Source organism: Sarcophilus harrisii, chromosome 5, assembly GCF_902635505.1.
Source record: "Sarcophilus harrisii chromosome 5, mSarHar1.11, whole genome shotgun sequence".
Lineage (NCBI taxonomy): Eukaryota > Metazoa > Chordata > Mammalia > Dasyuromorphia > Dasyuridae > Sarcophilus > Sarcophilus harrisii.
The window spans coordinates 58,295,981-58,313,168 of record NC_045430.1 but is presented as its reverse complement, the minus strand read 5'-3'; the positions used below and the strand labels follow the sequence as shown (position 1 = coordinate 58,313,168).

At 36.4% G+C, this 17,188-nt stretch overlaps 1 protein-coding gene across 1 annotated transcript in view; it reads left to right on the top strand.

Annotated features, from left to right (window-relative positions):
• Window positions 1-16,887, top strand: part of CCND2 (cyclin D2) — a 37,057-nt gene extending 20,170 nt beyond the window's left edge. Inside the window, exons 4-5 of the mRNA XM_031939014.1 lie at window positions 1,500-1,645; window positions 14,732-16,887. Coding sequence (XP_031794874.1) covers window positions 1,500-1,645; window positions 14,732-14,887 — 302 coding nt within the window. The 3' untranslated portion in view covers window positions 14,888-16,887. The remainder of the gene's footprint in view (window positions 1-1,499; window positions 1,646-14,731) is intronic.
• The last annotated feature ends 301 nt before the right edge of the window (window positions 16,888-17,188 follow it).

Below are 17,188 nucleotides of genomic sequence, written 5' to 3'. Positions count from 1 at the left end.
TCACTTGAAGCATGTTTCCAAACCAAAATCATCTTCCTTGCCCACATTCTATACTCCTGTATTGACAGCAATCACTGAAAAAGGTCAGGAAATTCTGTTGTTGGGTTTTTTTTTTTCTCCAACCTCACTGGACCCCTGAATTCTATGACCAGCCAAACAGGGCTTCGCTTAGTTCTTCACATGTAATATTCAGCTTCTACCTCTGTCTTTGCACTGGCCATTCCTCCCTGTAACTGAAATGCATGTGGATTCCTTAAATTCACCCCTAAATCCTCATTCTTTAAGCTACACGTCATTCTGCCAGAGCCTTTCCTGGCTTTCAAACTACTACCATCCTCAATTGCTAGTAACCTCCATTCCAAACTACTTTGTATTTATTAACTTTATATTTATTGTGTGTGTATACACATACACAAATATATATATGTTTACATAATATGTATAAACATATATATACATGCATTTTCTATTTTATATATGTGTACATATATACATACATGTATAAAATAGAAAATTCATGTGTATATATATATATATGTTAACAATATTATACATTCTAATTTATATTTTAATATATTTAACATCTACTGGTCATCCTGCCATCTAGGGGAGGGGGGGGGGGAAGAGGTGAAACATTGGAACAAGAGGTTTGGCAATTGTTAATGCTGTAAAGTTACCCATGCATATATCCTGTAAATAAAAGGCTATTAAATAAAAAAAACAAACAAACAAAAAAACAATATTATACATATGTATAAATATGATAAGTTTCTATGGAAATAAGATAAATACATAGTATTCTTCCATTAGAACTCAAGCTCAGTGACTGGAGGATTGTTTTTTCTAAATATTTGTTGATTTATTATTGATTCAGGATCCCCTTCAACTGCTTTCCCTAGAGTTCTTATTTTTCCTGTAAAATGAGTACATTAATTTTTGCTAATCACATTGGCTTTTTGTAGAGAAGGCATGAAATGAATGGCTTCAATTCTGAACAGAGGCACAAAGGATATTAGGTTTTCTCCTGGCTCATTTGGTGGGTTCTTGGACAAGTTGTCCATATTTTCCATCTTTGCCATTGTCCTTTCATCCCCTTACCACTAACAGGGAACTGACTATACTGGTCATCAAGAAATATGTAGATTATTCACAGGATGAAGAAGTGAAAAGGATCAAAGAAATTCTTAACTGAAACTCTTTTTATATACAAGCCAGTTTTAAAACCCTGAGAAATGAATCGATTTGTTTAAGGCCACATAGGGGGCAGAATCAAGATTCAAAATTAGATGCTCTTGGGTGGAAGGTACCTTTTGCATAAGGTTCCATTTTTTGGCATGTGACACTCCCCTCCCAGTCCATCTTGTCTAATAAGGTCTCCATTGGGGATATATCTTTAATAAGTTTTCTACCAACATAAAACAATCTGATTTTAATATGTCATCTTCCCCCAAGTTCTTTCTATGTCCTAATATGTCCTTGCACTTTCTTCTTATGCATAGACTTTAATTTTGCCATGTACCCACCCTCGATGATTGCAACTGGAAGTGTGGGAGCAGCCATCTGTGGCCTTCAGCTTGACAGTGAGGACAACTCCCTCTCAGACCATCTCACAGAACTGTTGGCGAAGATCACAAATACAGATGTGGTATGTAAGCCTCTCTCCCATCCCAAAAGACTGGGAATTTCTCTTTTTCTAACATAGGAAAATGGAAGTTTGGTTTTAATATTCACAAGTTGGATGGATTTCTTACCATTTTTCTTTTAAAGATTGATATAGAAAGTGGTATTATTGAAATTTCATCTTTTATGTTTTAGAGTTGTGTTCTACTTCCAGAAAACTTAGTGTGTGTGTAAATATAAATAATCGAATCTTAGAGCTAGAAGGAATATATCTAATGTAGGCTGATTCCTATTCAGAGTACGGACATTTTCTATAATAACCCAGACAAGTGGGCTATACAGATTCTGTTTGAATAACTCAAATGATGGGGAACTTATCACCTTTATATATGACCATTTACTATACCTGACAAAACAGATCAATTAATGAATGATTTGTTCATTTCACAAAAGGCTTCCTTTAAATGATCAGCCTTGTTAAGACATACAATTTAATTTGCAAAAATATGAGTAATTCATAACCTTTTAGGAGCACAATTTTCCATTAAATTGACTTCCTCCCAGTATTCGTTTAGAGTGCAGTGAAGCACAGTGTGAGAAAACCAACAGGCATGGGAAACTATGCAGCCTGATTTTCAGTCTGATATAAGGGAAGCTCTTTAATATGGTTTAGGCAAAAAGAACTTATAATTGAAAACTCAAACTTAGGAGGCATGGTGATGGTCTTGTTCGGTAGCCTTGGATAAGTGACTCCTTCAGCTTCTTAGCTTCCTTACCTATTAAAAAAAGAGATATCATTGTTATCCATTCAGTATCAAAGTGATAGAGAGATAAATTTTTAAAATTGATATTTCCTATTAAAATTCCACAGAATTCTTGTTGATTTTCTAATTTTCTAAAAAGAAAAGAAAAGAAAAGAAAACAACTTGATCAGCTGCTCCTCAGTGACTGAAAAGATTGCATTTGTGATTCTAGCTGAAAGTCATCAAAAAAGTGAGGGTTTATGCATATACAACATTTGATATAATCCCCTAGGAAACATTGTCAGTTCACCATTTTGTTAAGTGACTTGCCCAGGATCACACAGCTAGGAAATATTTTAATGAAGGTAGATCGAATGATGAAGGTGACTAAAGGAGGACCTCCTCTGCTATTCTTTCTCTTTGAGAAAGTATCATCCAGAATATTCACTGCACAATGACAGGGCATGCTGTCTTTAAAGTCAAATTCTATGTACTAAATGTACAAAACTAAAGATAAAGAAAATAAATAATTAGGCTTTCAAATAATGTTTTTGTAAGTCTATAGCATTTATATTTATGAGATTATATATAAAAGCTTAAACTTGCACTGAAACATTAGTAGACACATAGACACACACATACAGGCCCACAGAAGTGCTGTGTAAAGTGTAACTTCTTATATACAATGAAATGTTATATTATTGTCACCTGCATCTCATGATGGGGAATAATTCAAGGACCTCCCACAAGGGTCCTTGTATTTATTCAAGGACATCGGGTTCAGTTTTTAGGGAACTTCACCCTAAAGGGAAAGGTAAGGCTTTTCTTTTACACTCTGGTGCTTTAGGCTCACATCCTGGCACTCTAAATAAAATCTCTTAAACCTGTTTCAATTCCAGAATCTCCCCAAAAAGGATTAATAAAATCCTTTCTAGAAGTTATTCGTTATAAAAAAGTAGTAGAAATCAGGATCAGTGTAGGTAGCTTTCTGCCCCTCCACAAAAGAAATGCTAAAAAAAACAAAATTGTAATAAACCTGCATCAAAAGTTACTTTAAATCACAAACATTGTCTCTATTATTGAAGACCAGAAGATGAGCAAGAAAGACTTGCAAGAGGTTTGTGTGACTGTCCAGTAGCTTTTCAGGTTCTAGATCTTCTGCTCAAGTAGACACCCCCAGCTCTTCTGAAAGTGGTCACCTTCTCTAGCCACTAGCACTAGATTCTGGAACTCCCAAGCTTAAGGAGTAGCTGCTAGAGATATAGAAACTTCAATCTCAAGATCACTGTTGGATCACCCATATTTCAGAAAGGAAACAAAGCAGAAAAAACAGCAAAATCTTCAAAGCTGGTCTCAGGTTCACCAAAACAAGCCCAATTTCTACAAAGCCAGACATGGGCTCTCACTAGCTGGTATTCCCTGCCACGTAGAACCACCATACCTTAAATGGATTGTCCATAGGTTGCCTATTCAAGTTTCAAGCTGAACTTGTTATTTGTTACCAAAAAGGGAAAGGGAGAACAAGAGTGACAATTATTTCTTCTTTTAAAACTTAGTAAAGAATGAGCAGTTCTTTATGCTTGGTGAGCAGTCATCTTTACATAGGTTCTAATTATGAGGAATCTCAGCTTGTGGGGCCAGGGCATACAGCTTACTAGGAAATGTTCCCATTCAGCAAATCAAGGAGTATTATTTTCATATGATTATAAACACTGATTTTTTTTTTCTTCTTTAGTACCCCCAGAATACTTTTTTTAGGGGGTGCGCTTTTGCTTTGAACCCATATGAAGAAATGTAATGAATTACATCCCCTAAGGTCATGGAGGAAATCCAGCTGGGCAATTGGGAAATGTTTTAGAATTTCTGACTATTAAAAACCATCTTCTCCAACCCTTCATTTTAAAGATGGAGATACCAAAGCCTACAGGTGTGTAGTGACTTGATCAGACATGCACCTAGTTAAAAACAAAGTAGAATTAGAACCTAAGTAGCCTAATTGCTTCCTGCTTAGTGCAGTATGGGAATCATTTTGCTTCAAAGATTAAGATACATAGCAGGGATTCTTAATTTGTTTTTTGTCATGGACCTTTTTGGAAACATGATGTATAATCTTTGGATCCCTTCTTAGAACATTTTTAAAATTTAAATTTATTTATTTCAAACTTAAGTAAAAAAAGAAAAAAGCAGAAAAAAAATTGCTATGTGTACAGCAAAATATAAAAGAGAATGCAAAATATGAGATGATAAATTTCCAATTCAAGAAAGCCTATATAACAAATAGTACACATTGTGTTTAGAGCTGTCCGTCTTTTCTTTGGCCTCCTTGTATGTTTTGTTTGTTCTCCGGTATGCATTTTTTACTTTATTCTTTTTTCCCCTTTCTTCCCCGCCACTTCCCCCAAGAAAGCTACAATTAAACACTGAGATATATATATTACACATACAGAGATATTTATAATCATACACATACATATACATATATACATATATATTCATATTTATCTAAGTAAGGCCAGACTATCCTTGTTTCTTTCTCTGAAGGTAGATAACATCATCTTTTATATGTCCAAGTCTTCCTATATTTTTCTAAATCCACCATCTCATCATTTCCTACACTATAGCAATATTCCAACCCTATTCTATCTAGTTATTTTAAATAGTCTGAAAGAACATTAATATGGCTGACATAAAATATAGTTTCTCTGTTTTTTTTCTTTTGATTCATTTATTTTAGCTTTAACTTTGTCTGAAATCAGTAATTGCTACAGCTGCTTTTTTTTTTTATCCAATATTTTTTTTTTACAGCTGCTTTTTTATTTCTGATAAATTCTACTCCTGATCATTATTATCACAGTTTTTCTTAATGCAAAAAAAAAAAAAAAAAAAAAAAGAAAGAAAGAAATTTAAAGGAAACCAATTTATTGAAATATGTTATCAGAAGAAAAAAAATAGTTGTAGATCTCAGGTTCAGAACTCCTGTTTTATAGGAAACATGGTGAGAACATTTGTCTTTAATAGTGCTTGAGAATCACCATGACAACATGCAAGAATGCAGGAAAACTTTACCATGACACATTCCTGACATTCCATGGGCTTTGAGAATGTTCCAGTTTGGGAACAGGCTGCCTTGGGGCACCCTGGGCCCTTAAGTTAGTGTCTTCACATGAAGGGGGGAGCCTTGGGTAGCCACCCTGATCTCTCTGTAGCCCTGGTTTGAGAGATTGTCTTAGAAAAAATGCAGAGGACCACAGATGGTGTTTAAAGTCAGAATAAGCACTTCAGAATAAGCCTGCTTTCGATGAATGGTGTTTTTTGGTTTTGTTTTTTAATGAGCTCCAAAATATTCACCAGATTTCCCTACTATCATATAAACAGTGTCTACATTAGGTTTATAGAACCACAGAATTTTAGATCTAGAAAGGACTTGAGAATTCATTTAGTCTAAAGCTCTCATTTGTAGATGAGGAAACAAGGATTGTAAATTCCTTAATTTTCCTTGGAGGGATCTTTGATAAATCTTAACTTGCTTGGTAACTAATTGATTCTTTCCTCCTGAATTTTTCCTCTCTGCAATCCAGATTCCAGCCAAACAGGCAAACTCTTGCCCTGATCTCTTCAGAGATAAGGTCACTCCCATGATTGGAGTTTGAACCCAAAGCTTTGTTTTGCTTTGTTTTTTGATACCACATCATTTTTTTTACACGGAGCTCCACTTTGATGTGCTTAACTCTTGAGTCCTTGTCTCTTTTGTCCCTATGGGCATTGCCTTCTGGACAGAAACACTTAACATGGGTCCTGGCCCACAGTAAATGCTTTAAAAAGTTTGTTGATGAATTTGCTATTGAGTCAGTTTGGGGTTTCCAAAGTTCAGATGAATCTGATCCTTCTTGCTCAAGAGTGAGACTCCTTTCCCTTCATAAATACTATATTCCAGTCTGTTGGGCAACATATGATATAGAGTTGTATTGCTTGGACATGTGTGGTACCTGAAGATGTCCCTCAATGCAGAAGAGGTTAAATGCTAACATACAGTCCCTCTTAGGTAAGGAGCTAAGATCTGTGTGGGTCTGGAATCAGAGAGTAATAATAATGATAACTTACAATTACACTATGTTCTATGGGTTTTCAAGATACTTTTCTCATGGTGGCACTGCAGTATTAGCAAATATTTGTTTTGTTTGACTGTACTTATTTGACATAAGTATTATTTTTTATTTCTCCAGTGGGGAAACAGATGGGAGGGGGGGAAAATTAATGTCTAATAATTGAAAAGAAAAAAGAAACATTGCAGGCATCTAAAGTGGAGGGAAATTTTAGGTTCAGAAGGACTTTTTCCAAGTAATCACCCAACATGTGTATACTGAGCATCTTTAACAGTTCTAGATGCTGTGAGAGAATACAGAAGAAATGCAAAGTAACTTTTAGTATTCTCAAGGACTTCATTATGTAGCTGGGGAGACAAGGCTTAAAACCTGGACTAGAATGAAGAGTTGAATAGAGTTTCCTAATTAAGCTCCAAGTTATGTGGTAGAGGCTGTTGATACTTTTAAAGGAGGTTAGGAAGGATCAGGACCCTTGATTTGAAGTAGCACAGAAAATAGAAACATTGAACTCCTTCTAGAGACTTGTCGAAATTATTCCAGGTTGATGTTCAGCTGTTAAATACAGAAGATACTCAGGCACAATTAAGTAACATTTCTCAGGTAACTCACATTCAGGAGAAGCAGGAATCTAAGTTTCTGATTCATGGCATTGAATGTGGCATGTCATAGTAGTAACTGCATACCTGGCAGTAATAACTGCCAGGTATGCACCAGGTGTTGAAAAATGTCTCAGAAATTAATCTCAGTATCACAGATTTTTGGACCTGAAAAGAAACCTTTGGCAACATCCAGTTGGAAGATTCAGGGGAAGGGAAGAAGTATTTCTGTAGCACTGATTATGTGCCAGACACTCTGCTAAGTGCTTTACAAATACTATCACATTTAATCCCCATAACTCTGGGAAGTAGGTGCTATTATAATCTCCATTTTATAGTTGAGGAAACTAAGGCAAACATATTAAGTGGCTTGCCCAGTAAGTTTCTAAGGCCAAATTTGAATTCAGGTCTTCCTGCCTTCAGACCCACTGCATCACTTTGCTTCCTCAAGCAATTGAAGTGAATTCCTTTTTTACCTAGGCAATGGCTAAGTCTTTGAAAGGAAAGAGGAATGGGGCTCTGGGAAAGTTAGGCTTTTGTGGTTCTCTCTGGTTGCCAAAATAAACAAGAAATTCTTCATTCTAGTGAAAAGCTAAGTAAGAAGCCTGACAGTTTTATCAGTAATAAAAGTCTCTTGGTATGTTATATTTTAAGGATTTTTTCCTATACCTAATAATACTCCCAAAACAAGGACTAAATTTAAAGATAAATCACATTTTCAAGAAACTGAAAAAAAGCTGGTAAATGTGATTGCTAGGGCCATTGCCAAACAGTATGAAAAGCTATGGATATTAGGAGTTCTACAGGATTAGAGAAAAGCAAATGTTTAATTTTTTCAAATAAGGAGAAGACAGTCTGATTTATAGGCTAGCAATTTAATTTCAATTTCTGGAAAAAGTTTAGGTCAACTCATTAGAGTGGCTAATGACTATCAAGAAAAAGAAGTAGTGATTACAAAAATCCAGCATGTCTTCATTAAAAGCAAGTCATGTTTTGTTTTGTTTTTTAAAGAAGCTATCATTTCCTTAAAAAAAGGAGCTCATGTTAGACTAACCTTATCTCTTCCCTTCCCCCCCTTTTTTGACAGGGTTAATAACTGGTAAATGGGAAGAGTCTAGAGTTTTATTTTAGGGGAAAAAATTGATAAACTACCTTATCCTGTTCTTGTGGAAAAGAGAAATATGACTTAGACGATAATGGATAAAGGGCCCAGTTGTATGGCTGTCCTTCAAATGATGGTGTATGGTTGGCAGGGATTCATGAATAAAGTTCAACTATTGAGACCTTTTTTATCAATGTGACTTGCTTTTACATATGGGTAGCATACATTTCTGCTTGCAGATGATCCCAAACTGAAAGGGATAACTGATATTTTACAATGACAAATTCAGGATCCAAAATGATCTTGATAGACTAAAGTACTAGACTGGATCTACATAGATTATCTTTAATGGAGATAAATGTAGTTTTAAACTTGGATCCAGAAAGTCAACTTCACAAGTACACCATAAGGAAAGCATGGCAGCAGTATGTTGGAGTAGAAGGGAGAACATCTGGGGGTTTTCTAAAACAGATCAGATCTTGTTGACTTCAAGTGTAAAATTCTAGCATTATCAATTAGCGTTGTAATGTGGAAACCAAAACTATGTGATCATGGGCTACTTTAAGAGAAGTAGAGTTTCTAGAAATACGGAAGTAATAATTTTTCTGCATTCCACCCTGGTCAGGCTGCCTCTGGAATACTGGGTCCAATTTTGGATGCTACAATTTAAGGAAGCCCATCTCAGCATAGCATAGAGCCTTAGTCCATGCCGTATCAGAGAGTAGAGCTATTAAACATAGAGAAAGGAAGGCTCCTGTGAGACTAGATAGCTCCCATCAAATCTTTGAAGGAGTTTTATTTGGAAGAGGAATTAGATTGGTTCTGTTTGGAGGGCAGAATCACCATGAATAGAGGAAGAAGAGCAAAGAGACAAACTGAGGTTATTGCTTTTGGGGAACACTTCCTAACAGTGGGAGCTGTCCATAAATAGAATGGTCTGGAAGCAGTGAGTTCCCTGTCCTGAGAGCTCTTTAAGCAAAATGAGGGAGGTAGTAACAATAATGCAGATATTTATTAGCACCTGATCTCAAAGGGTTGTTGTAAAGCTCAAAATGAGTTAATATATAGAGAGAGCTTTGCAGACTTTAAAGCACTTAAAGTTACTCTTACTTAAAGCATAAATTTTATTTAAAGTATAAATATTACCACCTTTTTGTGCTATAATTTGTCTAATTGAAAAGTGTGGGGGTGGAAATGAGAACTAATGGGAGAACACAAAAGAGGTCCTATATGCTTTTGTTAGGGCAGAAATACAAAGTATCTTTCCCTCTGGGAAACATTATGCTCCTTCCTCAGAACTAAGATATACCTCAACCCCCTAGGACTGAAGTGTCTCATTTTTGAATGTCTTCAGCAAGGTAGTGTCTCTCTTTCAGCCTGCATAGGTTGGTTTGGGCAGGTGACATCTACAGTGCTGGGGAATCAAGGCAAGCTTACTGCTGTCACTAATAGGTCTCATAGGTCTCAGTCTAAATCTGGGCTTGGACATTTACTAGCTGAATAACCCTGGATAAGTCACTTAATGTCCCTGTACCTCAGTTTTCCTCATCTGTAAAATGGCAATAATAATAGTACTTGCCTCCCAAAGGGCTTTTGTAAGGAACAAATAAGATAATAATTATAAAGTGTTCAGTACAATGCCTGGCACATAGCAAGCGCTATATAGATGTTAGCCCTTCAGAAATGTAATTCTGTAATACTATCTTGACCCGCTTTGAGCTCTGTAGCTTTTTCAGCTAATAATATTAATTAAGCTAACATTTATGTATATTTACATGTGTAATCAAGAAGTGGCTAAGAAGAACTCTGCCGTCTAAAGTAGCAATGGGGGAAATGTGCTCTTGAATTCTGACCACAGGTAGTCCTCAAGGATATCTAAGTTCATCATTGTCACTCCTGCTGGTAGACCTAGCATCTCCTTCAAGAATCCTCCCCATCATTCATAGCCTCATCTCTGTGATATGTACCTGTCTCTGGGTTGAGGAGGTGGGTGGTATATTATGTTAGAAATAATCCTCCCTGTTTCTTTGCTTTAGGACATTTGGGAACATGGATCCTTGAAAGCTTTTGGGGGGTCCTTTTTACTCCAGTATAGTCAGCTTTTCATTAAACACACGCATAGAGCATGCTTCTTCAGGGCACTGGTGTTGTTTTTCTGGACTTCTGAGACTTGTAGTGGATTTGGGGAGGAGGGGAGTTGCGAGGGAAGGGGGCAGAAGGAATGGGAGAGGGAGCTCCAGGTTTCTCTCTACTGCCTTATTTTTCCCCTGGACCATATTTTGTATGCAAGGGAACGTCAGGCCAATCAGCCTTGGAAGAAAAGGGCAAAAAAAAAAGTTTCCTAAGTTGTCTTTGCCCGAGTTGGCAGCTGCTCTGGGGGTTTATTCAGGTTTTTGTTCCCCAGTGGAGTGCTGTGCGTGTGTGATGACAATGAAGAGACACAGTTAACACTGAGGTCTAATGGTAAAGTTCCGTCATCCCCATTCATGGGCAGAGGGGAAGCCAGCAAGTGGAGGAAGTGAGAAGCCCATGTAATGAGCCAGAGATCACAAACATGGCTGTCAGGGCTTGGAGCCTAGGGAAGGAAGGGGGAGAGATGGAAGGAAGGGTGAAAAGGGAATGGGGCTGGGGGGCACGGGTCTGAGATCGTGAGAGTTGGAAGCTTGCCTTGATTCTCTAGCATTATAGATGTCACCTGTCCAAGCTGACATGTGGAGGCTATGAAAAAGACAGAATGAGGTACTGAAAATAGTGTTGGACTGAGAAACAGACCTGAGTTCTGATCCCAAATTCATCTCCTCTTAATTTATCTCTTAATGGGGATGAAAGGGGAAAAAAGAATAAAGGAAATAAGGTGAGCAGCAGAGAATTAAAGAACAATTTACAAGGAAGTAAAGAAAAAAATGGAAATGTATCCCTTAAAATGGGAGGGAGGGATGTCAATCTCCAAGCAAAGGCTCCTTCCATAGCATAAAAATTCTATAAGATGTGTTTCTTTCGGATTTAGAGTTGGTTGGGACTTAAGAGATTATCTAAACCCTTTTGTCCTCTTTATTTTTATAGACAGAGAAACTGAGGCCCACAAGAGTGAAGTCATTTGTATCTGCTTTCTCCCCCTTCCCTAACTTTGGACCAGGGCAATTAATTTTTTACTTGCGACTCCTTTTCACACATGAAATTATTACATGATCCTAGGTATATAAGTATACAAAATAGGTATACAAATGATTTAAAAAAAAAAAAAACATTAGCTGTGTGATCCTGGGTAAGTGGTTTACCAATTGCCTCAGCAAAAAAAAATAAAGTCATTTCACAGTCCCCACATTTAGTCACAAGACCTCATATAGGGTTGAGAACCATAGTTTAAGAAGCTGGACTTTAATTCTCTAACAACCTCTAAGCAAAAATTAAAGATGAACCTCACTGATCTCCTCACTATCTCCTAATCCATAGTTAATTTTCAAATAAATAAGTCTTCTAAAATGACACTGAAAAATAGATTTTCATCCAATACTCAGAAAAAAGACATTAGACAAGATGATCTACAATGTCCTTTGCAACTTTTAAATTCTCTAAGTCTCAGTCCAGTGTCCTTGGAGAGCATGAAGAAAATAAGACCCAGAAAGTTGAAATGATTGATATTTATAAATCACTTAGCACAGTTCGCATAAAGTAGGTAATTAACAAACGCCTATTTCTTTCCTTTCTCCCAAGGTTATAGAACTTGTTGAAGGAAGAGGCAGGACTAGAACACATCTCTTAACTTCCCTACTTCATCATCTTTTGAATATACTTTTTAAAAAATTAGATGCTTTTTTTATATGTTTAATTTATTTTATTCTGAATGTTTCAAACACTAAATATAATGAGCATCTCATAAAAAGTAGAGAAATTTAAGGATTACATTTGAAACTGGTTCTATTATGTACAATTTGCTTTTTCTTTTTACTTGATGTATTACATTCAGAGCTACCTTTCTGACTTGCTTCTTTCTGAACTTTTTCCTATTCACAAAAATGTTCCTGACTCTCTTTTCTTTCTTTTCTGATTTTTTTGATTATACTATTGCAACCATCCAAAATACCTCCAAAATTTTTGAAGGGGAAAAAAATGTTGTTTAAAAAAAAAAAAAAAGCTGAGGTTTAAACTTCATGAACTGAACTTTCTTTCCTTCCTTGCCTCTTTCTACCTTATCTGCTTAAGAATTATGGAATCTCAGTGTTGGAAAGTATTGGGAGGCTATCTCTAAGCCTATCCATAGCTGAAAAATAATTTCTTCTTTACATAGCCATAGGTCATCACGCAACCTTGGCTTGAATATCTCCATTGATGGAGAAAGTAGTTTCAGTTCTGGACAGTTATAATTCTTGTATCAAGCCAAAATGTTCCTCTCAATAAATTCTTCCTATTGTTCCTACTTCTTTCCTTCCAATAGTATGTCTGCTCCCCATTAGAGAGTTTTCTTTATCCCTAGAATAGTGTTTGCCTTTACTTTTCCCTAATTCTCTTTAATTCTTCCCTCTTTGAAGCTGCCAACCCAATCTCCTAGACAGCATCCTCCTTTTGGACTACTCTGCTTTGGCGTTGGTTTCTCTGTCACCTCTATGGCATGATCTCTGGGCCACAGCCGTCAGTGCTGTTTACAGTTGGTGCAGTTAACATTTCACAGTACCACATGCCAGCTAATAAATAAAGATTTGCCTTCTGGAGTTTTGCCCAGCAATACCCCCCCCCCCCCTTCCCCTTAATTCATCATCTCAGAAAAAACTAGCACAGCCTATTAAGTCGTGATTCCTAGACAGGTTATTCATAATGGTCTGACATTTCTATAGCCTTTAAATAATGTTTACAGGGGATCAACTTAAACATTTTTTCCTCTCTCTTCTCTAGCGGGGAGGACTGCAGAAATTATTCCAGTTTTCTAGATGAAAAAAATTTGAGCTCCTACCTTTATTCCATTATTTTGGCTTCGCTTCCAAGATAAAGAAATTGAAGTTCATATCATTTATGTTACTTAGCCTGGTCACAATTGTGTGACCATAGTTAGGACAGAATTTGAACCCCAAAATCCAACATTCTTTCCAAAATAAGGTAGTAGAAAGAAAGCCCTTTCTCTAGACAGCTAATAGAAAGACCTGAATTGAAATCCAGTTGCAGGTAACTCTGTGACCCTAAGAAGCTCAATTAATTTCTTGATCTTACATTCCTCAACTGTAAAATGAGATTTGTTGTGAAGACCAAATGAGATAATATTTGTAAAGTGCTTGGCACATAGAAAACACTTAATAAATGCTTCTTCCTTTCCCTACATGAGGCTTTCTCTCTCATATTAGTCAATGTAAGTAGAGGTTGTACCTGTTCATTTTATATGTAGTAATATCATCTCATTTCTGACTCTTTGTGACTCCATTTGGGATTTTCTTGGTAAAGATACTTGGTATTTCCTTTACAGATGAGAAAACATAGGGAAACAGAGTCACACAGCTAGTAAGCATCCAAATTTCATTTCTGGACAGTTATAATTCTTGTCACTTTGAATTCATAAAGATGATTTTTCTTAATTCTGAGCCCAAACTACCTGCCATCTAGGGGAAGGGGTGGAGGGAAGGAGGGGAAAAGTTGAAATAGAGGTTTTTGCAAGGATCAATGTTAAAAAATTACCCATGCATATGTCTTATATATAAAAAGCTATAATGAAAATATATATAAATTCTGAGCCTACTGCTCCATCCATTGCTGTCCTGAATGTTTGTTCCAGCCATGTTTTCTCTATATTGTACTTGTGGAATTGATGTTTTGTACCTGTGTGAAAACTATAAGTAGATTCCAAGTTCATTTTCTTTTATTTTGTCTCATTGTTCTAGTATACTGATTTCTTCCTCTAATCCCACTATATCATCTGTATGTCATCTGCAAATTTGGCAAGCATTATTTTGTCATTGATAGAAATATTGAATTCCTCTGAGATCTGAGTGAAGATCTCTGGCACCCACCACAAAAAACTTCCCTCCTTTTTGATAGCCACTTATTGATGGCTATCTTTTGTATTTCTTCCTGCAGTCATATGCCTCTAACTATACCATCATCTGTTGCCACTTTTATCCACATTTACTGATTAGAGTACTTTGTCACATATTTTGCTGAAATCTAGGTATACTATAATTAGAGTATTTCCCTATCTATCTACCAGTGTAATTGGATCCTCCCCCCAAAAAAAGAAATTAACTCAGTCTGGTGTGATCTATTCTTGAAAAAGTCCAGCTAGTTTTTAGTGATTATTGCTACCATCTCTAAATTCTCACAAATCATCCCTTTAATAAAGTTATCTAGAATTTTGTCAGGACCAGAGGTCAAGCCCACCAACCTTTGGTTTGCAGCCTGTTCTTTTCCTTCTATGGAAGATTAAAACTCCTGCCCTCATACTATTGAACTCCATGATTTTTCCAAGTTTCTGACAATAGCTAAGTGGTGATCTCTGTGTTTCATCTAGACTTAATGGCTTGAGCTTATGGTGGACAGTAAGATATCATCTCATTTATGCTCAGTTTCAAATCACCTTTCTTCTAGGATTGCCTGAAAGCCTGTCAAGAACAGATCGAGGCCGTGTTGGTGAACAATCTGAGACAAGTTCGGCAAGAGGAGCAGCAGAGAAATCCTACAAAGACAGTGGATGAACTGGATCAAGCCAGCACCCCCACAGATGTGAGGGACATCAACCTGTGAGGATTGCCAATGCAGAGAGAGAAAAACAACAGAGAAAGAAAGAGAGTAGTAGTAGTACTGGCTCTCCAGACTTCCATTTGGGTGTTTTCTTACTTTGTGGGATTTTTTTTTGTGTGTATGTGTGTGTTTTTTAGAACAAAACTTTTTTTTAATCTACTCCCGCCTAGAAATATTTAAGGGTCTTTTAGAAAAGAGAAAAAGAAGCCTACAAAAAAAAAAGTTGGAACTATTAAAAAATATTTGGTGCCTATAATGTTAAAAAGAAGGGAATAAATTACTGTTTGGTTATATATAGTAAAATGCTTATATAAAAGCATACAAAGTAGCTAGAAAAAATGTGTGCCTGCAGATGTGGGAACAAAGCAGATTATACTCTATTTTTCCATATTATGAACTAGTGCGTACATCCCCAATTTAGATGGGAGAAAAGAACTATGTAATTCATGGTTTAATTAGATTGCAGAGCAATGGACTTAAAGGGGTTGGGGAAATGAGGAAGTAATGAGGGGGCAACACAGAAAGATAATTATCTCTGATGCAATTGAACCATTCTGGATGCAAAAGTTCTTTGGCTCTGAAGTCGCCTTTGGTTTAATTGGAAATGTTTGTTGGATTTCTCCGAGTTAGTTGTGCTTACTCCCATCTGCGGTAGCTGCTGCCAAGGAAAGAAAGAAGATGCTTTATTTTGCCAGGCAGATACAGGTGATTGGTTCCCAGGTGTGATACGCCACTTCTTCTTTTAAACATGGTCATTACCATTATAAGGAAAAGCCCAACTTTGGGCCATTTCCAGGAGTCGTGTTTTAAGGCAGAAAAACAGGACCAGAGTCTGAATTGTTGCAATAAACAAGGGTGATGAAGTCTTCACATCCTTCACCAGTCCAAATTAATTCCATGGACTGATGAACATTTCTTATCCACAGCTCAGCATTATTATAAACCATTCCATTCAAAAAGCACTTTGAAAATTATTCTTGAGGGATAAATGGGATGGTTTATGAAAATCATGTGGAATTAAGTATAGAGGGGGTGAAAAGTGCAGTCCTCCTCTGCCCCCTCCCCAGTCTGTATTATTATTTCTATATTGCATCTGATATACTCTCTCAGTAGCTCCTGCAATAATTTTAGAAGATGAGAGACACCCCATTCAGGTGACATTCCCATCACAACATTCCTGATGAAATTCCAAAGGAAAAAAAATGTTATTCCTGTGTCACAGAAGGATCTTAATACACCTACCTGCACACTTCTCCTTTGGGCCTTAAGAGAATAATTACTGTTAGTGCAAAAGTCAGTTGACTGAACACCAGGGGCGCAGTGTTGTATTTTATTTTTTCCTTTTTTTTGAGGGGGGTGGTGGTTAATTTTATTACAAAATTGTCTTCAGTGTACTTGAATTTTTTTTTTCCACTTTGTTTCAAAAGGGAGCAAAGGAGTTGGAGCAGAAAAAAAAAATTTGCACAGTTATATTAGCAGGATAGGGGGTATATGAAGCTGTTGTTTGAAATATTGTTTGCATTTTTTTTAAAGAAATCATAATGGGCTACTTTGAAGCATTATTTTATAAACAGACTTGTGTCTGGCAATATGAGGGTTGAAAATGAAATTTTAAGAAAATCTTAGGGTATCTTTCATTTGTTTTTATCTGTTTGGGTTTTTTTTTTTTTTTTGTTGTTGTTGTTTGCGCTGCTAAGAAGCTACGATCCTTCATTTTTATCCACATTAACAGTACTTAGCTGTAATGTTTCACTGAGTGTGCTGCTATTTTATAAACATTTTGATAATATATTATTTTACTGCTTAAATTTCAAATCCTAAAGCAGGTGGTTAAGTTGAGCTTTTAAGTTCTGTGATTTACTGGAAAAGCCCGTGTATACCTTTTGTTTTTCTCTGATAGTGTATTCATTTTTTTTCCTGCTCATTCTGCAAAAAAATGGCATTTACTTTACCTCAGGTTTACTGGATACAAAATAAAAGGTTCACACTCTTTTTTCCTAATACCTCACAACCTTCTGCTGGGGAGCCTTCTCAAATCCTTGATATAGGAGATGGGAGATAATCTTTTCCCTCTCAGAAAAAAAAGACAGGGCTACTTTGGCCTACGAAGAAGCAACTTGTCCATTGAGAACCATTTCTGACCACGAGGACATTGATTAAGGCTCCCATTTTGACTTAGGTGTACTCATCATCATAGTGGAAAAAATACACTGAACCCCAGGGAGCATATATTTGTGCCCCAGCAACTATGCAGTGGATTTAGAAGTCTGGTTTACTGTCATTGACCAGGTGTCAGGAAGAGAG